Genomic DNA, 23,596 nt, shown 5'->3' on the forward strand with positions numbered 1-23,596 from the left:
CAAAGAGTAGCAAGCGGAGATGAAATATACAATGGCAGAAGGACATCTGACTTTATGTACTTCTCTATTGTCATAGCTTCAGTCCTCAGGGATCCCCAGGCAGATCCAGGCAACAATCGAGGACCTCACATTTGAGAATAATGAACTTTTCAACAACAAGACAGAGGAAGCACCCTCTAAAGAATTCTAGGGCAACTCTGCATTCTTTGAGACTCTACATCCCAACTCTAAAGAGGAAGCAGCCATGCCAGCATACTTTTGACAGCACTCCTCTGTCAAATATTACAATCAGTCACAGAGGACCTAAGAGCCACTGAAGAAGAGACAGAGATTCCTGTGTAAATGACCCTCTACCTCCTTTGCTGCCCCAGGGTTGACTCCAGCATTGAGATCCTGCTAGAACAACTTGAGGATCTTTTTTGTTCTACCCTCACACCATCCCTTGGGAACAGCCATTTTTATTTTTGAGAAGTTTGGGCAAGCATTACCTCAGACTCGTGGGACCTAGAGATCATAAGCAATCCCTTCCATCCCTTCCCTGTCCTTTTTCAGAGATCCTTCTCACAAGAGACTGTTAAAACAAGTAAACTCCTTTCTATAGCTGGGAACTGTGGAGGAGGAAGTGCCCTTACATTTCAGGGGAAGATGCTTTGATTCACATTATTTACTGATCCCAAAGAGAACCATTGGGTTTGTGGCTTAGCCTGGACCTTCAGTGCCTCAAAATGTTCATCCATTGTTTCAAATTCAGGATGGTGACTCTAGCCTCCATAAATTCCCTCATTAGATCATCAGGACTGGTTTGCTGCTCTTCGCCTACAAAATGCCTGCTTCCATATATCTGTCCACCCAACCCACAGAAATACCTCAAATTCCTTTAGGAATATTCCACTATCAGAACAGGGCTCTGTCCTTTGGGCTATCTGCAGCATCGAGGGTTTTCACCAGGTACCTTGCAGTATAGGCAACTCATCCAGGTAGATAAGGAATCCAGATCTATCCTTACCTCAACAACTGACTGATTCGAGGAAGAGCTTCACAACAGGTGATTGACTCAGTCCAAGTAATTCTAAAGTTCTTTGCCTTGTTTGGTCTCAAAGTTAATAGACAAAAATCCACACTCAGTGATGGATAGATAGAGTTCATAGGAATCCTATTAGACTCCAGATAGTGATAGCTTATCTTCCAAAGGGAGAGCCCAGACAATAGCAAGGCTTATCAGTCAACTTCAAGTTCACCCAAGAACATCAGTGAAAGCATGTCTCAGACTTCTAACACACTTGACCTCATATACTTATGTCACCTAGCATGCCAAACTTCACCTACACTCCATGTAAGGGTGGTTGAAATCACTGTGTCTACCCAGCAGACACTTTATGAACTTGATGGTTATGATCCCAAAAGAAGTCGTCATTAAACTAGTGGAAAGACCCTCCTCAGGTGTGCAATGCAGTACCCTTCTTTACACCTCTACATACTAAGACTCTAGTGACAGACAACTCCACTCAGGGATGGGGAGGGATCATCTAGATCACCTTTAAATCAGTAATAATTGCTGATCTCAGAAGCCTGGGTATCCACGTTTTTCCATATCTGGATGACTGGTTAATTCAGGGTCAATCCAGTCTGCAAGTTTTGGACAATATCCTTCAAATTCAGTTTCTTTTTGCTTAATTTGGCCTGAAAATAACCAGTGACTAGTCAGTTCTGTGTCCTGTGTAAAGAACAGAGTGCATTGGGGCCATTCTGGACTCCACAATAGGAGAGTGCCTATCTGCCTCCAGAAAAAACATCCAGCTAGGCTCAATTTATGCAATAATCTGCAGGTTTATCCGAGAACAACTGCAAGATCTTGCCTCAAGTTGCTCGACCACCTGGACTTCTGCATTTACGTGACTCAGCATGCCAGACTTCACCTGTGCTGCATGCAAAGGTGGTTGAAGTCTGTGTATCAGCCGAGAAAACATCACATGGACATGTTAGTTCACATTGCATCTTGAGTCCTGGCCTCATTCAGTTGATGGATGAATCCAGTAATGTATGCTGCAAGGTAATCCCCTTTTCTCCTCCAGTTCCATCGAAGATGCTAGTAACAGATACATCCACTCTGAGCTGGGGAGCACACCTGGATGATGTGCAAACACAAGGTTGTGGACACCTCAGGAGTCAGCTCTTCATTTACACATCCTAAAGCCGAGAGCCATTTATTGAGCTTGCAAAGTCTTCCTACTATTCAACAAGGGCCTCACCATAAAGATTATAACATACAATATGGCTGCAGTGTTTTACCTGAACTAACAAGGCAGGTCAAAATCCACTCAGTTAAGTCAGGAGGTATGTGTCTGGAACTTCTACATTTGTCATCGGGTCACTTTCAAGGCATTTGATCTCCCCAGAGCGCAGAAAGTTCTGACAGATGGCCTCAGCATAAAATTAATCAACAATCACAAATGGACTCTAAAGGATGAGGGGTTTCAAATGATTTTCAGCAAATATGGTTTTCCCACCATAGATCCATTTGTTATCAAAGAAAACAAGAAGTGTCATTGTTTCTGTGGCAAAGGAAGACAGAGTTCAGGGTCAATTTCCAATGCACTCCTGATTTCATGGTGTTTAGAATGTCTATATGTATTTTCTCCAATCCCGCTGATTCCCAGAACCATCAGAAAATTCAAACAGGAAGTAGCCAGTATCATATTAATAGCCCTGGTGTGGCCAACACAGTTTTGGTACTTAGACCTTCAAACCTCATCCATTCAACCTCCCAACACCTTACTGTTACTCTGAGGCATAATCTCTGAGTCATGTTCAAGTCCCCTTGCACTCTGCACATCACAACATGGACATTGAATGGTTAACTCATCAGAAAGTCTGTTCGGCTATGTACAGAAGATTCTCAGTGAAAGTAGGAAAGACTCTACTAGGAATACTTACCAGGCTAAATGGAAGAGATTTTCGATATGGGCTCATCATCATCAGTTATCTCCTTCCACAGCTCAGGTCCTAGACACATTAGAATAATTCCTGGAGTTCAAAAAATTCAGTCCTGTAAATTAGTTTGGTGAAGGTTCACTTAGCAGCCATCTTTGCTATTCACTCTCTTATTCATGGACATTCTGTTTTTTCCCACCCTATGGTAGCAAGATTTTTAAAAGGTCTGATATGGGTTTATCCCCCAGTAAGAAAACCAATCCCTTCCTGGGAGCTTAATTTAGTCCTGGCAGGTGTGACGGGGTTGGGACTCACCACCGCAGCGCCTCCCGCTGACACGTCTGGGAATTAGCTCTGTCGTCTGTGGGGTGCCCTCTGCTGTTGGTGTCCCATCCATCGTCTGCTCCCCTGTTGGTGTCCGGACCCGCGTTGCTCCCCGCTCGGCGGTGGCCTCTTCAGGACACTGCCCTCCAGCAGTGCCCACTGCTCTGGTCTCACCCCCTTCCGGGGGTCTGGTGTTATCAGAAGACCTCGGTCTGCACCTGTTCTAGTGGCCAGCTGCAGCCTCAGAGTCTAGCCTCTTTGTCACAGGGGCCAGTCACAGCCTGTATCAGGCCACGCTCCTCCTCAGCCAGGTGTAGTACAAGGGGGAAGAGGGGGACCCAGGCCCACCCGCTACTCTGGGTCCCAACCCAGGACCCTCTAGCAGCAGCCTCCCTGCCCTCTTTCTCTCCCCTTGTCAGACTTTTGTCCCTGGGCCGCTTCCCCTTCAGCCCTGTGCATCCGCTCGGCCCTTTGTAACAAGGCCTGCAGCCTGGGGTTTTCCTTGGCTGGAGCTCCCCAGCTCCTTCTGCCCTTCCCCAGCACTGCTCTGTCCAAAGTGCTACCTTTCAGCCTAGGAGCCAGTCCTCCTCCCTTGGCAGTCAGGGAGAGGCTGCCTTTCCACCTGCTAGGCAGCCTTTATATAAGGCTTAACCCAGCTCTGATTGGCTGCCTCTGCCCTGCCCTGATTGGCTCCTAACAGGCCTCTGTTGATTGGCTGCGGGCCTGCACAGCCTGAAAGGCCTGTTCCAGCCTTTTTCTCAGGGGGTAGGGCACTGCCCCACCATAGCAGGTCTTATGATTCCACCTTTGTCTATTTCACTTATCAGCAAAGACAGCATTTTTGTTGGCAATAGCATTAGCAAGGAGATTAGGGGAGTTACTGTACCTGATGGCAGGACATTTATATAGTTTCTTCCATAAAGCTAATGTCTCATTAAAGGTCCGTTCCAAATTCTTACCGAAGGTGGTTTTCAATTTTCACTTGAACCAGGTCATTAATCTGCTGATGTTTTTTCCTGAAATCCCAAACTCACAAGGGTGACAAGAGACTGCATTCTTTAGAGGTCTATAGGGCACTTTCCTTTTACATAGATAGAATGAAACAGTTCAAAATGTCTCTCGGGCTTTTTCTTGTATATGCAGAGACAATGAACAGTCAGACTGTTGTGCCTCACAGAATCTATAACTGGATCTCTCTGTGCAACAAAATTTGTTACGAACTGGCAAATGCAAGTCCACCCCCTAGGATTATTGCCTCTTCTACTAGAGCTCAAGCTGCTCACTTTCTGTAAGGAATGTTCCTATTGTGGACATCGGTAGGTCTTGCTTCCACAATGGCATAATGCTGAGTGAATGTGGGGCTGTATCTAGAGGTGATGTGAACTTTGGGAAAGACGTTCTATAGTCTTTGTTTTAAAAGACTACTGGTTCCCACTTCCAACATGTCTATTGCTTGGGTGTCATCAACAATGGAATATATATGTGCACATGCACTCGAAGAAGAAACAGTTACTTACCTGTACATACACATTCCATAACGTGCCCTACATTTTTGCTACTATGGAGTCTATTTTCATAAGGATTTTGGTGATGAAGGAACTGGGGGTGGGGCAGTTTGAGTGGCCCAATCTTTTATGCCCTCAGTTGGGGGCATGAGGACCCTGAGTCACATGCCTCACCCAAACAGGTACTGCTGACCAAAAGTCTCTTGCTTAAATGCACTGGACACAGACCAGCAGTGGACAACACATCTTGAAGAAGCAAAGTTACTGTGCAGGTAAGTAAGAGTGTCTTTTCCTGTTAAAATAATAATGAAAATTGCTGCTTTTTGTCTTATAAATTTTGTTATATTTCAGCAGTTAGCAATATGCTTAAACCTTTCTTAAGAAGTGGTAACTAAATCATATACATTTTTCTTCTTTAGGTTCATCTGGGAACATACTTGTATAACAACAGATTCTTATCTGAGGTTCAGAAATGCAATGACTTTCTAACTTCCTCTTCCATAGCTGTATACTATAGTATGTGCCGCAGCATGCTCCCAACACCAGCTAAGTGCCACTATACATTTAATCTACGAGATCTCTTCAAGGTGTGTTATACTGCAGTAGACATTTTAGATTGCCATAAAAGTATTCTCAATTTTTGTGCAGAGTGAACAAGCAAGAGTGTATATAATTTTGTCTACTGAATGTAGCCTGGTTCTTGGAGTTAGATTATTAAATTAGTCTTGCCATCTGGAGTCCTATGATAGTTTCAATTTGGTTTATGACATACAAGGAAAATAAATTTGGAGATTTCCATATAATCCAGTCTTTGCTTTCAGAATTGCCAAAATCACTCAGAAATAATTATTAATAAATTGAACAAAACAGAGGGCGGAATGGGATAGTCTCCTTCAGACTGCAAATTATTCGTTTTAAAAGTATTTGTTGCTACCTACCAGAGTGGCCATACCATGAGCGCTATATACTAACCTATATCTCACTTACTTGTGCACTGGTATATACTGTTGTATCTTACCTTTATTGCCTTCAGTAAAAAGATGTGTTAACATTAGAAATAAATATCTAGGAACTAAATAATTTTGGCCATTTTCAGCCCTGCGACAATTAGGCACAACTCCATTGACTTCAATGAAGTTGTGCTTCCACTTATACCAGGGCTCAATTAACCCTTTGAGTATATTCATTTACTGAAAAGATTAAAGTTTGAATCAAGGCTGAGCATATACATCAGTCCCTGTTGTGCATGATCTACAGATATAAAAACATTTTCATGCACTATTAAAAGTTTCAATAAATTGTGATTTCAGCAAGTGTGGTATTTCTTATAAAATACTACAGTATCTTACAGTAATGGAACTCAAACAAGAGATATTTTATGAATTTTCAGGGCCTCATGCTGCCAGGGAAGATGGGAAAGGGGAAATAATTAGGTCAGGAGTTGTTTCTATTCCTAGTATCCATGGAAAGTTGGCTCATGTAAGCTCCATGTGTCGCAAACTGTCCAACATCGCAAAAAGTACCCCAGGCAGCCACTTGCATTGCTTATGCTTATGGCTGACCAAATATGGACTGTCATCTGGCTTATACCAACAGCCCTGTGGTAGGGCTTGGATTGAGCTGCGCCACCCCATTAGGACTCCTGGACCCACTGTGCCTCAAGAGGCACAATATTTTCTGTAGTTCCTGATGCCCAGGGAAGATACACCTGCTGCTGCATCCTATATGGGATGCAATGTGCATTTTGTTTCATGTCCTCCCACCTTCCCTGGCTAGCATGATGTTGTAAGCATGGTTATGGCCCAGGAACTGTCATGTTACCATCCCCTGTGTGGGAGGTATAATGTAGGAGAAGGCTTCTTGTACCCTCCTGCTCCCTTGAATGCATGTGCAAGGGAAGAAAACACATACCTTAAGTAAGAGATATTTGAATGCTTTAGTTCTGATTAAAATGTATGATACTACTGTTGATAAAGCTTAATACAATATATGGTAGTTTAAAAATAAACATACCAGGATATCTTTTAGTAATCCAATTACCGGTAATTTAAAACTTTATATAAACATGATGTACTAAAATTGCTAACAGGTGCTCCAGGGGTTGTTGCAAGCCCACAGGTCTGTTATTGTCTCAAACGAAACCGCAGCTCTTCTCTTTGTGCATGAAACAACCCGAGTATTCCATGATCGCCTGATTGAATCTGCTGAAAGAGAGATTTTTTATCAGTTTCTTGCAAATGAACTCCATAACTATTTTAAGGTAAATATATGTATTTTTCTTTAGACATTTTTATGAAGAAGAATACTTTATGCATTTGTTTTAGGCCCTTTTGGAAAACTTCCTTAGTTATAAAAAAGAATAGTAATCATAGATGTATAAATTAAGGGCCATAATCTGCTCTAATTTACACCAGTATAAATCCTGTGTAACTAAGAGCAGAATTTGGCCTCACGTTAAAAAAGTTAGCCTGCTCCTCAATCCCCCATATACAGAATTCTTGCTGATTTCAGAAGGAGTTCCATGTGGGAAGGCTTGCAGGATTGGGGTGACTGATTCTATCTGACCCTGTGTGGGTAAACAAAGGGAGGGTAGAGGGAGGTCTTTCTCCATCTTTTACCACAGTTGGAGATGAGTAGAAGCAAGCATACTGGAGTTTGATAACACATAAAGCTTTCTTTTGATAAAGAATAAATATTTCTCTACATGTAGGTGATAGTTTTCACATGTAGTCTTCAGCTGAAATTTATCTGGAAAAATAAGGAAATATCTCAGCATACTTTGCTTTAGGTGCTAAAAATTAAATAATGAAGCCAGGAATTACAATAATATACACTTTCCCATTTATGTACTGTATTGTGGTGTATTTATATCTGTTTAACTTGCTGTCAGGAAATATGAATTTGTAGCAAACTATGAATGTTTTCAGTCTGTAGCAATTTAGGAATGTTTAAAATACTGTACAACACATTTTTAGTTGTGAATTTAGTCAAAGAGGAATTATTTTATAAGAAACACCAACACTGCTTCCTATGGCACTCAGTTTTCCATGGAGTTCTCTCTTACAGATATTGACTATGCTTAACCCGGCTTAGTCTATGAGACTTGACAAGATCATAATCCAAGGTGAAATGCTGTAGATTCTGCATTTTTCAAATAACTTGACAATTTGACCAATTATTAGCACAGTGCTAAATATGCTACAAAGGCATTAACATGCCTTTAACATCTGGTGCCAGATTAACATTGGCTGCCTTAAATTGGCGCAGCCCCATTGACCTCGGTAGAGCTACATCAATTTACACCAGCTGAAGAACTGGCCATTAGAGTTTAACTAGCTATTCCAATAACAGTTTGCAAGAACAAAAGCAACTCTAACTACAAGACACATTTCACTGTTTTATATTTAGTCAGGCTCAACATTAGGCAAACTGTCAGCTTCTAGGGTTGTACCATGTTTTGAACGTGGCAAGTTGAAAGCAGTTTTACAGGAAGAATCAAATGTAATTAGTAATATGTAAATCACCAGGGAATTACTGATACACAACTAATCATTGAAATATTTCTCTTGTACTTCTTCTCTAATAGACTACTGTTGTGTTGTATGTGTGTGGTGTGTGTTTGTCTAACAAGTTGCATGCTATTTTTAAATGTTTTCTTGCATTTGCAAAAGTTAATTGGAATTTGAAATGCACAGAAAACATCTGGAAGATCAGTCATTTTAGATGGGGAAGGGAAATCAATTTCATGGCCTATCAGTCTTCACCAGGTCCCTTCAAACAGGTTGTGATGGATTACAATATGTTTGTTTTTCCCTGGAATGAGACAGATCTTATGTCTAGAACTTGTGTTAGCTGTACCAAGTCGGTGGGTTACACAGAACAAAATATATGTCTGCAATTGCATCAGGTTTTGTAAACCAAATACAGGAATGTCTTTATTTTAATATGTATGGGTTGGGAGTTACAAATCTCCTAAAATAGCATAGTGAACATTTTCACAAATATAGTAAAGATTTTTTTTTAATACTGATCAATTGGTAGAGATATAAATGCAAAATAGAGTAGTCATCTGTTTGCCAGACATCCATAATAAATTGGTATCGATTATTGATGAGAAGTGAGTATCATTTACAAAGTAAAGATTTCATTTTAAATGCTAGAGAACAATACATTGTTGATTTGTATACCCTTTACTTCAAATCCTTTTTTAAAGATGCTAGCAAAAAAACATAATGCTCAAGAGAAAAACAGCATTACAGGTTACAACCAGCAATCCATGCTAAATTGCTGTATTTTGCTGTAAAATGATAAAGAAGCTTGTTTTATTAATATGCTGTCCTTAGTTTGTTGTTAAGTTTCATTTAAACTCATTGAGTTTTAAAAAAAAGGTGGGGTTGGGAATCTCTTCTTCTTTCAGTCTTGCCTAAGTAACAAGGATAGGTCTGATGGCAGAGTGCAAATCCCTAGGTTTAAAATATGCCCAGGATGCAAGACAGTTGTGCTTGCTAATGATGCACATTCAATATTGTTTCTTATTTCAGAGTAACCCATTCTCCTAGTAAGTATACTGTTTGAAACTGTCTTTCTAAGCATGTTGAAAAGATACATGATGCCAGATTTAAATGATTTTTGATGGAGAAGTCATGTTTGTATCTTGAACTCTGTGCTCTCTCCTAATAAGCAGTCTTCTTGGTTTCAACTAGTGCTTTGATTATGAGACACACTACTCCAGGAGCTAAAAGGTCTTCTGGCTCTGAAAGACCTCAGGCTTCCCTGAAAAAATCTGAGCCTTCCCAGCAATCCTGTTCAGATCAGTAACTGACAGCTGCTGCCTGAGGTAGGAGGGAGTAGAGGTCTTCGGAGGGGGCTCAGCACTTTTCATCATATCCAGTACCGGCAAAAAAGGCTAAAGGCTTCACAGTTCTAACTTGCTGTGTCTGTTTCATTGGTATAGTCTCATTGATATAGTGCAGGGGTAGGCAATTTTACCCGCATCTTACCCCATCCCCAAGCCTGACGCACCCTCGCTCTTCTCCTGGCCCCCCAGAGCCTCCTGCATGCTTCATGAGGCACAGGGATGAAGGGGAGGCACTGATCAGCGGGGTGGCTGGCAGGCGGGGTGGGGGAGCTGATGGGGGCTGCTGACATAATACTGTGGCTCTTTGGCAATGTACATTGGCAAATTCTGGCTCCTTCTCAGGCACAGGTTGGCCACCATTGCCTTAGAGGAATTTTCTTTGTCTGCATCTTCACCTTCTCATAATACCAGGAACCCTTCTCCTAGGAGATCTCCTCATTCACCTAGACTAATTCCTGAGAATAGCTGGGGGGGGGGGAATCTTGTTATAAATGGAGAGATATTCTGGAGAGATCTGAAATTCCATGGTTCCCACCTTTGTGGCACCGTATGCCCTTCCCATATGGATGGCAGTCTTAGTGATATTGGCCAACATAGAATCCAAATCCTCACTTGTCTGCTTCTGATTCAGTTGCAACAAGATCAAGGTTAAGTCACCTCCTCCTAAGGAATCTACAAAGGGGGTTCAATAGTCACATCAGGAGCTCCTTCGAGGCTCTGAACAGGAAACCCATAGCAAGGACAAGGACTTTGTTGAAGATTATGAGGCTCAACCTGTTCCTCTGACCTTATCATTATGAGACAAAATATGGCCCCAACTTCATCTACAAGAGATGAATTTCAAGCCTTTTGGGACCTCCTTAAAAGAATGGCAAACGCTCTAGAAATTCGTCTGAAGGTGGTCCAAGAAAGGTCCTATAAATTGTTTGACATTCTGCACACAACATCACAGGGTCAATTGGCCGTGCCTGTCATGGATGATATTATTGAGTAGGCCTGGGATTTGTAGCAACACTCTGCATCTTTGTCAGACACACCAAAAAAGGAAGACCACAGATTTCAAGTCCACTCCTAAGGGGTTTGAGTTACTCACTTGGTCCCTGAGTCTCTAGTTTTGTCACAGCAGCTCACGAAAAATCTAAGCTGCCTGGCCCTCCTAGGCCTATGCCTATGGATAAGGAGTTCAAGAAGGTGGAACTTTTCGGGGAAAAGTTTTATTCCTCAGCTAGCTTGCAATTTTGAGTAGCCAACTATCAGGTTTTGTTGGCCAACTATGATTTCTTGCAATAGAATAAAGTTTTGCAGCTCAGTGACAAACCCCATCAAGACACAAGAGATGAATTGAAGGTTGTAGCCGCGACTGGCCATTTACATCACTAAAAACATCACTACGTCCCTCTTTGAATGCTGCTGACACTGCATCACACTCAACAGCCACTGTGATCCCTATGCGTAGAATATCATGGCTGCAGTCATCAGGCATTCCAGAATATATTCAGATCACAATTGAAAACTTTCCATTTGAAGAAGAAATGTGAGAAGGAACTGAGTGTCAGTTGAGATTGCTCCATCCTTTATACCCTTGCCGTAGGGGACAAAGGAGCATGCAGTGCACATGCACAACCCCAGTGGACACTGCTAGTTAAAAGATTCTGGGCATGCATGTACAAGGCACACATGCCTACACTGAGATCCATTTTAACAAAAGCATCTTTAAGAACTCCAGTTACTGTAAGAATGCTGCAATGTGGACAATAGGGGTGTGAATTGCAGAGTGGATTAAAATGTTGCATGCTAACTACCCCACGTGTATGCTTCTGGAACAATCTAAAAGATACCGTGTTTGCGGTGAGATAGGACTATGTTAACGTGAACTAGGTACCTTTTAGTTCATGCCAGCAGCATCCATGTGGGGCAGTTAGAGCAGACCAATTCACACCCCTGTAGTTCACACTGGTGCAGTGTAGACAAGCCCTAAGTAACCGTTCTTTCTCCTGAAAAGCTGTTTTTTATGGAGCTAGGTGGCCTGATGTAACCATTTACTGCCATTAACTGAAGCCATATGTAGCTGTAGCCCTCCAAGGATCGCATGTGCTACTGGCCAGATCCATTTTGTGATTGGGAGAGACAGATTGTTCCTGCATTCCTTTCTAAACATGGCTACAACTTTAGAACCACTAGGCCAGTTTCATAAACTCCAAATGTCCTCTGTAAGGTCGAGAACTTGCAAGGAGCTGAGCAAAGAACTGAATCACTTTCTTAATTTAAGTATGTGAATAGTTCCATTGACTTTGGTGGGATTATATATGTGCCTAATGGTATGCATACATGTAAGTGCTTTGCTGGATCAGGACCAAAGTGTTAAGCTCTTCACAGGATCAAGCCTTAACATGAACTTCTTTATTTCATAGACTGGATCCATAATCATAAAAATATATCTAATTGAAATGAGAAAAAGTTTCACAATTCCATATTTTTAAAATTTCTCTTCTTAAATACCATCCATTGATGACCTTCTTGATATCATTTTTGTATTTTCCTTGCTTTTACTGGACACCTTAAATAAGATGAGATCTTTGCTATTATGTATAGGGTTTTTTTGTTTCCATATGTTTAATTTTTTAAGCTGCCCTACATAAAAAGTAGAGTAAGTTTTGAAGTAATAGAGCCATCTACTGGCCATTTTTACATCAGAATGAAACAGTGGAAACATTTTAAAATAAAAAACAACCGCAGTTAAACATTTTTAAAAGTTATTTTAATACAAATTAGATCAAAAGATGAAAAACTAAGAACAGGAATGTTCCTCAGTCATGTTACAGTGAAGTTGTAGTTGGATATACAATTATGAGTCCTTAACAGTTTGAAAAAGTATTCCACTTTGAGACTTCAATTTAGCATTTGCAAGATTGACAGCGGCACTTTATGATAATTTCCATCCCAGAATACTGGAAGAACTGGCACATGCGATTGCAAGTCTGGTAGCAAGGATTTTTAATAAATCTGTCTATTCGGGGATGGAGATGTATGACTGGAGAATAGCTAACATTGTACATATATTTAAGAAAGGAGAAAAAAGTGATCCAGGCAATCACAGACTTGTTAGTCTGACCTCAATAGTATACAAGGCTTTAGAGCAAATTTTGAAAGAAAGAATAATTAAATTCCTACCAAAGGTAAATCATGCCAGATTAACCCAATATCCTTCTTTGAGAATATAACTGATTTTTTTAGATAAGGGAGATGCAGCACTGTCACACTAGGAAACTTGTAGTGGTCTAAAACAGTGCATGGCACTCTGGAAATTTGAAGAACTAAATTTCAGCTTGCTGTGCACTGCCTGTTCATTTAGACATGCCCACAGAGATTTATGACACAGCCACTTGGAGATAGATCTATTCATACTTTGACACAGTATTGGTCTCTTCATTTAGCATTTTGTTCTGATGCTTATTTTGGGAGAGCTGTTCTGGAATCTTTAATTAGTCTTCCTCAGCATTCTTCAGGTTGTCATGAGTGGAGAGCCACAGTTTGGAGATCAAAAGGAAGGGATAGATTATTTCCAGTAACTTCTAATATATAGCCTGTGCAGACTCTCAGGGTATGTCTACACTACGAAATTAGGTCAAATTAATAGAAGCCGGTTTTATAGAAATCGGATGTATACAGCCGATTGTGTGTGTCCCCACATAAAATGCTCTAAGTGCAATAGTCGGCGGACCGCGTCCACAGTACCGAGGCTAGCGTCGACTTCCGGAGCATTGCACTATGGGTAGCTATCCCACAGTTCCCGCAGTCTCCGCCGCCCATTGGAATTCTGGGTTGAGATCCCAATGCCCGAATGATGCAAAACAGTGTCGCGGGGGGTTCTGGGTACATGTCGTCAGGCCCCTCCCCCTCCGTCAGAGCAACGGCAGACAATAGATTCGCGCCTTTTTACCTGGGTTACCTGTGCTGACAACATACCACGGCAAGCATGGAGCCCGCTCAGCTCAGCTCACCGTCACCATATGTCATCTGGGTGCCGGCAGACGTGGGACTGCATTGCTACACAGCAGCAGCAGCTAACTGCCTTTTGGCGGTAGACGGTGCAGCATGACTGGTAGCCTTCATCGGCGATCTGGGTGCTGGCAGCCGTAGGGCTGCATTGCACCAGCCTTTTGCCTTTTGGCAGTAGATGGTGTATTACGACTGGTAACCGTAGTCTTTTCCTATTACAAGTTGGATCATCGCACGTTAGCAGAGTCTTCCCTGAGCAGCAGATCGTGCAATAGGCCTGAAGGCCATCGTCATCATACAGGAAAAATGTGGCTATCAGTCGTAGTACACTAACTGCCAAGCGCCCAGTATTTGCTGCCAAGCACCCAGAAGATGCCGAGGGCTATCAGTCATGCTGCACCGTCGTCTTAAGATGTAAAAAATAGATTTGTTCTGTATTCATTTGCTTCCCCCTCCCTCTGTCAAATCAACGGCCTGCTAAACCCAGGCTTTTGAGTTCAATCTTTGGGGGGGGCCATTCTGTGTGACAGTTGTTTGTGTTTCTCCCTGATGCACAGCCACCTTTGTTGATTTTAATTCCCTGTACCTGTACGCCATGTCGTCACTCGCCCCTCCCTCCCTCCCTCCCCTGGTCCGTCAGATACTAGTTTCGCGCCTTTTTTCAGACCAGACGCCATAGCTAGCACTGGGATCATGGAGCCCGCTCAGATCACCGCGGCAATTATGAGCACTATGAACAGCACGTGCATTGTCCTGGAGTATATGCAGAGCCAGAACATGCCAAAGCAAAACCAGGACCAGCCGAGGAGGCGATTGCAGCGCGGCGACGAGAGTGATGAGGAAATTGACATGGACATAGACCTCTCACAAGGCACAGGCCCCAGCAATGTGGAAATCATGGTGTTACTGGGGCAGGTTCATGCCGTGGAACGCCGATTCTGGCCCGGGAAACAAGCACAGACTGGTGGGACCGCATCGTGCTGCAGGTGTGGGACGATTCCCAGTGGCTGCGAAACTTTCGCATGCGTAAGGGTACTTTCATGGAACTTTGTGACTTGCTTTCCCCTGCCCTGAAGCGCCAGAATACCAGGATGAGAGCAGCCCTCACAGTTGAGAAGCGAGTGGCAATAGACCTGTGGAAGCTTGCAACGCCAGACAGCTACCGGTCAGTCGGGAATCAATTTGGAGTGGGCAAATCTACTGTGGGGGCTGCTGTGATCCAAGTTGCCAGGGCAATGAGAGACCTGGTGATATCAAGGGTAGTGACTCTGGGAAACGTGCAGGCCATAGTGGATGGCTTTGCTGCAATGGGATTCCCAAACTGTGGTGGGGCGATAGACGGAACCCATATCCCTATCTTGTCACCGGAGCACCAAGCCACCGACTACATAAACCGCAAGGGGTACTTTTCAATGCTGCTGCAAGCCCTGGTGGATCACAAGGGACGTTTCACCAACATCAACGTGGGATGGCCGGGAAAGGTACATGATGCTCGCGTCTTCAGGCACTCTGGTCTGTTTCGAAAGCTGGAGGAAGGGACTCCATGCCCGGAGAGTGACAAGGCGGTGGCTCCTCTGGTGCCGGTGGACACGCAAAGTACCGCGCTGGCCTCCTCACCCTCCTCTGATGAGGCGATTACGGCCCCTCCTCCCTCCATCCCACAGGAGGACTCTAAAGCCCACCAGGAACTATTGAAAACGGTGGCATCAAACCTCAACCTTCAGGCAGAGGAGGTGGAGGAGCCCTCGGACTCCCTTTATAACATCCTGTCCACCTCGGTACCGGGCAAGGTGGCCTTGCCACCCCACGAAGGGGTGGCAAAAATTTCAAATGCCTTATGGCAAACCCGGCCTCATTGCCCCCCATCTCTAAGAGAGCGGAACGCAAGTATTTTGTGCCCACCAAGGGACATGAATACCTATACACCCACCCTGCTCCTAACTCCCTGGTGTTCGAGTCGGTCAACCACAGGGAGCAGCAGGGCCAACCAGCCCCATCTCTGAAAAATAAAGATTCAAGGAGGTTGGATTCATTTGGGAGGAAAATTTATTTGACTTCCAGTTATGGGTGGCGAACCATCAGGCTCTCCTGGGCTGGTATGAGTTTAATCTGTGGGACTCTCTTCCCAAGTTTGAGGACTCCCTCCAGGAGCATGACAGAAAGGAGTTCAAAGCTCTGGTGGAGGAGGGTACAGCGGCTGCCAGGGAAAACCTGCAGGCAGCTTTGGATGCTGCGGACACGGCTGCGCGGTCCCTGGCCTCCGCGGTGTCCATGAGAAGGGCGTTGTGGCTCCTGCTGTCTGGGCTGTCCAGTGAGGCGCAGAACTCCTTGCCGGACCTCCCGTTTGATGGCATGGCTCTGTTTGCGGAACAGACGGACATAAAACTGCATGGCCTGAAAGACTCCCACACTACGCTTTAAGACTCTTGATGTCTATGGTCCAGCTCCGGCTAGACCTAAGTTTAAGCCGCAGCAGGCTCTCACCCAGGCCACCCACTCTAAATACGAGTCCCCTTATAAAAAGTCGTGGGACTATAAGAAACGCCCGCAGAGACAGTCTCGGTGTGCCCCCCAGCCTGGGTCCTCCAAGGGCAAACAGGCAGGGAAACGGCAGTTTTGACGGGACACCCAGGGGAGACCTACCAGTTCACCTCAGGGATCCACCCACAGTAAAGCTTCCCTTCTCCAACTGGTTGTGTGCTTTCCTCCCGGAGTGGGCGCAGCTGACCTCAGATCGATGGGTCCTCAGCACCATGTCCCGGGGCTACACCCTCCAGTTTACCTCTACCCCGCCCAACCACCCTCTGCCCCTGTCCCTCCTGGGGGACCCCATCACGAGCCTCTGCTCGAGCAGGAGGTGGAGCGGCTCCTTGGCCTAGGAGTTGTGGAACTGGTGCCAGCGGAGTTCAAACGCAAGGGGTACTACTCCCGCTATTTCCTTATCCCGAAGGCCAAAGGGGGGCTCGGACCCATCCTGGACCTGCGAGGCCTGAACCAGTACATGGTGAAGCTCAAGTTCTGCATGGTCTCCCTGGCCTCCATCATTCCCTCCCTGGATCCCAGGGACTGGTACGCCGCCCTCGATCTGCAGGACGCGTACTTCCACATCCATATATTCGAGGGGCACAGGCGCTTCCTCTGTTTCACGGTTGGACAGGAACACTATCAATTTACAGTCCTCCCATTTGCCCTGTCCACTGCCCCCAGGGTATTTACAAAGTGTATGACTGTGGTGGCGGCCTACCTCAGGCACCGTGGGATCCAGATCTTCCCCTATATGGACGACTTGCTGGTCAAGGGCAGCTCCCGGTCGCAGGTGCGGGATCACGTGGCGCTCCTTCCGTCCACGTGCGCAACTGTGGACCTGTTGGTAAACAACACCAAGTCCACATTAGTCCCGGTACAGCGCATAGAGTTTATCGGGGCAATCCTGGACGCCACATCGGCCAGAGCCTCCCTCCCACCGGACAGGTTTGAGTCCCTGAAAGGGCTCATCGACACAGTCACAAGGTTTCCAGTGACAACAGCCAGAGCATGTCTCCAGCTCTTGGGTCACGTGTCGGCGTGCACATATGTGGTTCACCACGCCAAACTCAGGATGAGGCCCTTCCAGCTCTGGTTGGCCTCCGTGTTCTCCCAGGCCAGAGACAGGATGAACAGGGTTCTCACTGTACCCGGGCCGGTGATCGCCTCCCTACAATGGTGGTCCTCCCCAGGGAGCATGCTCCGTGGGGTCCCGTTCAGAGGCAGGCCCCCGTCAATGGAACTGATGTCCAACGCATCGGACCTGGGGTGGGGAGCCCATGGGGGAGACATTCAGACCCAAGGTCTGTGGTCTGCACAGGACCTGGCCAGCCACATAAATGTCAAGGAGCTCAAGGCGGTCCGGCTAGCATACATGGCCTTCCGCTCGCACCTGGAGAGCAGGGTGGTCAGGGTTCTCATGGACAACACGGCCTCGATGTTTTACATCAACAGGCAATGCGGGGCCTGATCCTCTGCCCTCTGCCTGGAAGCCCTCAAGCTGTGGGACTTCTGTATAGCCCACGACATTTGCCTACAGACCTACCACCTACCGGGCGCCCGGAACTCGCAGGCAGATCACTTGAGCAGGGACTTCTCCTCTCAGCACGAGTGGTCTCTTCACCCAGAGGTGGTGCACAGACTTTTCCAAGAGTGGGGAACTCCCCAAGTGGACCTGTTCACGACTCGGCAGAACCGTCGATGTCCCCGGTTCTGCTCCGGGGGGGGGCTGGGACGGGGCGCTATCTCCGATGCCTTCCTCCAATCCAGGTCAGGACAGTTCCTCTATGCCTTCTCCCCATATCCGCTGATCAGCAAGGTCCTGGAAAAGATAAAGCCGGACAGGGCCCGGGTCCTCCTGATTGCCCCGGCGTGGCCCAGGCAGCATTGGTAAGGGATCCTTACGAGCCTGGCGGTCGCCCTGCCATGGCCGTTACCGTCCCACCCAGACCTGCTCTCCCAGGACCAGGGCCGCGTCCTCCACCCCAACCTAGTGGCACTCCACCTCACGGTGTGGCTTCTCAATGGTTAGGCTGGAAGGAAAAGACGTGCTCAGAAGGGGTTCAGCACATCCTCTTGGAAAGCAAGAGACCCTCCATGCGCTGAGCCTACTTGGCAAAGTGGTCTCGGTTTTCCCGATGGGCGGCTGAGCAGGGCATTTCACCCATGGCTGCCCCGATCCAGCTCATTTTGGACTACCTCCTTTACCTTAGGGCCCAGGGCCTGGCGCCCTTGTCCGTCAAGGTGCACTTGGCGGCCATATTGGCCTTCTACCTGCCGGTGCAGGGGCACACAGTATTCTCCCATGCTGTGACTGTCCGATTCCTTAAGGGATTGGATCGTCTCTTCCCGTATGTTAGGCCTTCAGTCCCGCAGTGCGACCTGAACTTGGTGCTGGCCCGGCTGATGGGTCCCCCATGTGAGCTGCTAGCTACGTGCTCCTAGTCGCACCTCTCGTGGAAGGTAGCCTTCCTGGTGGCGATCACATTGGCTAGGCGGGTCTCGGAATTCAGGGCCCTGACCTCCGAGCCCCCGTACACGGTGTTCCATAAGGATAAGGTCCAGCTCTGCCCACATCCTTCGTTCCTCCCGAAGGTGGTCTCCGCCTACCACATGGGTCAGGACATTTTCCTGCTGGTCCTCTGCCCCAAGCCCCATGCGTCCAGTGAGGAACGCCGCCTCCACACACTGGATGTGAGACGGGCTCTGGCCTTTTACCTGGAACAGACTAAGCTGTTCAGGAAGTCTTCGCAGCTGTTCATCTCCTCGGCTGAATGCATGAGGGGTCGGCCAATCTCCACCCAGCGGCTCTCCAACTGGATCACCTTGTGCATCTGTACCTGTTATGACCTGGCGGGAATCCCTTTGCCGCTGATTGTAAGGGCACACTCGACTAGGGCTCAAGCCTCGTGTGATTCCTTTTTAGCCCATGTCCCCATTCAGGACATCTGCAGAGCTGCCACATGGTCTTCAGTTCACACGTTCACCTCGCACTATGCGATCGTGTCCCAGACCAGGGAAGACACCAGGTTCGGCAGGGCCGTGTTCCGTCCCGAGAATTTGTGAACTCCTATCCACCTTGATATAGCTTGGAATCACCTATTGTGGAATACACATGAGCAGTCACTCAAAGAAGACAAGACAGTTACTTTTTCCATAACTGGTGTTCTTCGAGATGTGTTGCTCATGTCTATTCCACATCCCGCCCTCCTTCCCCTCTGTCGCAGTTGTCTGGCAAGAAGGAACTGAGGGTGGGGGGAGAGTGCAGTGCCCTTTATACCGCGCCATGGAGGCGCCACTCTAGGGGTCACTAGTGGCGCTCCCCTACGGTTACTGCTAGGGGAAAAACTTCCGACACCGGTGCACGTGGCGAGCACGCATACCTACTGTGGAATGGACATGAGCAACACATCTCAAAGAACACCAGTTACAGAAAAGGTAACTGTCTTTTCCATCATACCTATCTAGAAATAATATATGGAGATATACTTATCTCATAGAACTGGAAGGGACCCTGAAAGGTCATCGAGTCCAGCCCCCTGCCTTCACTAGCAGGACCAAGTACTGATTTTGCCCCAGATCCCTAAGTGGCCCCCTCAAGGATTGAACTCACAACCCTGGGTTTAGCAGGCCAATGACACCCAGATGCTGCATCATCAGGGTTGGAAGCTTCATATCCACTATACAGACCTCTGCCTCTTGAGCTAACTGAGTAACTGATAGCAATAGTAGCTCATTATGCTAGCTCTAGAAGGGAATGAGATGCACTTTGTCAGTTGGTTTCACATATATTTGCTGACAGCAGAGGAATGGTGAGAGACTCAGGAATCTTGGGTTCTGGTCGGGCCTGTGGAGTAGAATATGCTGTAATAGAGAAATTTTTGCCTGTTCCTCTCTTGCTTGACCCTTTCTGCCACTCCCTTCCAAACTGCTCCTCTCACAATCCTATTTCTTCCCCACCCCAAGCTTTTTCTCCAAGTCCCATTCTCCTTGGCTGCCACTCCTTGTCCACTCAGGCATCTGATCCTAGTCCCAGTATCCTTGCCCAGTTCAGTCCCCTCTCCCCAGCCAGCCTCCAGTCTTTACTCTGTTCCTCCCCACCCCCGGCTTGCAGTCTGCTTCCATGAGGTCCTCATCTAATCTCAGTCTCCCATCCCCCACAGCAACTTGTCTCAGGCCCTTTGCCCAGTCAGTCTCACTTCTTCTCCCCATAACCTGGATTCTCATCTGATTTGTCCCCTCTTCCTACCACCCTTGTTCCCCCCCAACACACACACAGACACACACACACACGCGCGCTCCCAGTCTTATTGTCCAGCCAGACCCCATCTCCCCTCCATTATCTCCTTGTCCGATCCTAGTGCCCTCTTCCCACTGCCAACTGGCTCCCAGTCATCCACCCATATTTCCCTCACTAGCTTCCAGTCTCAGTCTCCACCCCAGCTCCCAGTCTGCTTGCAGAGCCACTCATAGTTTTCCGTCTGCCCACCAGCTCTCTGTCCCAGTCTCCTTGTCCAATCAGTTCCAGTCTCAAACTTCCTCCCCTGGTACCCCAAGGGAGTTACATTCCTCCACCCCTCACCCCCTCGGCCCAGTCCCAGTCTCACTAGGATCCTTGTCCTAACCTATTTCTTTCCATATTCCCTGGTCTGACTTTAGTCTCTTCTACAGTCCAGTCAGGCCTCTTCTTTCTCCACACTGCCTGGCAACCAGAAAGGGCCTCATTGAGAGAACATGATAGTCTTCATGCTCTCAGTTCTGGTGCCTCGCCCTATCCTATCACAGAAAAGCTGAGAACAGCATTTACAGGCATGCTCCTTCACTCTGTGAGGATACAATATGCAGTTTTGTCAGTGCTAGGAGCTGTGAGGGTGAAATCTTCAGAGATTTTAGCTTCTAAATTCTACTGAGCAAGTGCAACCTGAGATTTTTCAGAGGCTTATAACTCTGCCAAATTTGGATGGATTTTTAAAGTAACAGGAAAAGGTAAATCCCTGACACAAAACACGACCTGCCAAATTTAAAGTTCCTACTCCAAAGCATGGAGGCGCTAGATCTTTGAGAAGAAAAGGACATACATTTAATATGGCAAAAATAATGTACTTTCCCTAATTTCATTCTCAGAAATGGCTGAACCTTTCTAGCTGTAAATTAAAAAAAAAAAATCATCATTAGACAGATATCCAATATGGAAAATTTCAATACAAACACTTAAATATGGCAAAGTTATGAGCAACTGAAATGAGGGTCTAATAACAAGAACTGTGGGGAAACAATAATAGGCAGAACTACCATTTGATTTATGAGCAGCAGTGAACATTGCTTTCTAACATATAAAATGGTGAGATTAATAGGTTGAATTGTATTTTTAATAGATCACATGGACCAAAGAAAAATTGATGGAGGAGTCTACCATATTTGTGGATTTTCTGGATATGAACACACCTCTTGAAAGTAAAATTTATCGAAACATCACTAACTATGAAAAACTTGTTTCTGTCTTGGAAGAATTTCAAACTAAAATGAACTCAACGAATACTAAGGTATAAAAAACAGATGGCTTGTTATCTGTAGCTATTAAACTAAAATTTGGAAGATAACATTTTAGAAATACTTTGAGCATGCCAAAATGCTGTTTTTTCAAGTATAGACATGTAAGTTGTGATAAAAAATAATATACCTAGTTTACATTTGTACATGCAATCTGGACAATTATTATAGTACGCAGTTACTTGATATCTGCATGCAGTGAGTATTTAAGTACACAAGTGTGAGTTTTGCAAGCATGGCAGGTGAACAGGTGTGTGTGTTTGAAAATGTAGTCCAGGAGAGCTAGTTATTGGTGTTTTATTATTTTCATTGGGATCATTGGTTTCAGTTAAGAGTAGAAGGATGATCTTATGGTTAATGCACTGGACTGAGACTCAGGAGATCTGGGTTCTATTTTTAGCTCTGGTACAGACTTTCATGATGACTTTAGACAGGTCACTTATTCTCTCTGGTCTCAGTTTCCCTTCTGGAACATGGCACAAGGATTCTGTGCAGATAAATTCATTAAAGTATGGGGGACACACAGGTACTATGTGATGAGCACCAATATAAACCTATAAATAAATAGTCTCTCACCAACTAATCTGTTCTAGTAACTGTGTTACTGACTGTCACTAGACAAAGTTAAACTCTCCCTAATTCAAAAAGAATAATATGAAATCTACTGAATCATAGTAGCTATCATAAGAAAAAGGATTCCATTTGTCTCAAATTTCAAAGACTACTTACCATATGGCATGTGGTCTTATCCTTTCTACCAACCACTCATTGTTATGTATCAACTCAGTGAGACGAGAAATAACGTCAAAACTAGATTTTAAATTAATACAGTATTTTTTTAAATCCCTCCTTTTCCCCAACTGAAAGTTAAACTATGCTATCCTTTCTTAATTTAGCATTGTTTAATGTTAAATAAATGTTTAATGTTGCCAAAGGACAACATTACATGAAAAATGCATGACAACATTTCATTATTTTTGTCATCAGAATAGTTTTACAGTGTCATCAAGGAGTTATCTTTACTTTCCTATTCACACTATTAATGAAATGTCTCTTAAAGCCTTAGAATAGGACCTCCTTTCTTGTGAATTTAATAAATAATAATACACGTTAAAAGTGTTACCAGAGAATTTCACTAACTGAATTGTTGCCAATGATCCATAGCACAAATTCTGCCTTCACGTCTCTGTACCTGTCAGTGCAGAGTTCCCCAAATTCAGAGATACACTGATGCAGTTCCACTGCAGTTGGAGTTGATTTGTTAGACTTGTATATGGTGTTCGTGTCTCCTGTATGCTGTAGAGAGCACAGCTTCCCACAAGTTCCCAACATGCTGTTAGGGGAGAAACAGTGCTGAGGCCATTAAAGAGGGTAGAGTGGCATATAAAATGAGGAATAGGGAGAAATAGGGTGCTGAGATGTAGGGATGGATGGCAACATGTAGAGTCTTGAAAGTGAGGATAAGGAACTAAAATAAATTGAATGATAGAGACAATTGACATGGACAGCAAAGAAGAATAATTTAGCCGTAGCATATTGAATGGATTGGAGAAGGGAAAAGAGCAAGGCATAGAACTAGAGAGGAGGAGGTTGCTATATTACTTGCAAGAGAGATCCGAGTGCAGACCAGAGTTTTTTAGTGAGGACAGGCAAAGGGGTAAACATCAACTTATTTGACATCAGCTTGCGTCATGGCTGTTATATTGTATACGGACCAAATTCTGCCTGCAGATATGCTCAAGTTGAAATTAATAGAAATTACTTGCATACTGGTATGGGCAGAAGTATATACAATATATTGAAGTATATATTTTTTTCAAAATAATAAACACTATATTAGCATCACATCTCAGCCACAGGCTTCTTTTTTAAATTTAAAAATTAATCAGAATACAAATTATTCTGC

General features: G+C 45.1%; 1 protein-coding gene across 1 annotated transcript in view; it reads left to right on the forward strand.

Moving 5' to 3' along the window:
- DNAH14 (dynein axonemal heavy chain 14) overlaps nt 1-23,596 on the forward strand; it is a 451,367-nt gene that overhangs the window by 301,033 nt on the left and 126,738 nt on the right. Inside the window, 3 exon segments of the mRNA XM_065401478.1 lie at nt 5,180-5,347; nt 6,850-7,020; nt 21,516-21,710. Of these exon segments, the coding sequence (XP_065257550.1) occupies nt 5,180-5,347; nt 6,850-7,020; nt 21,516-21,710 (534 nt within the window).

Source organism: Emys orbicularis, chromosome 3, assembly GCF_028017835.1.
Source record: "Emys orbicularis isolate rEmyOrb1 chromosome 3, rEmyOrb1.hap1, whole genome shotgun sequence".
NCBI lineage: Eukaryota > Metazoa > Chordata > Testudines > Emydidae > Emys > Emys orbicularis.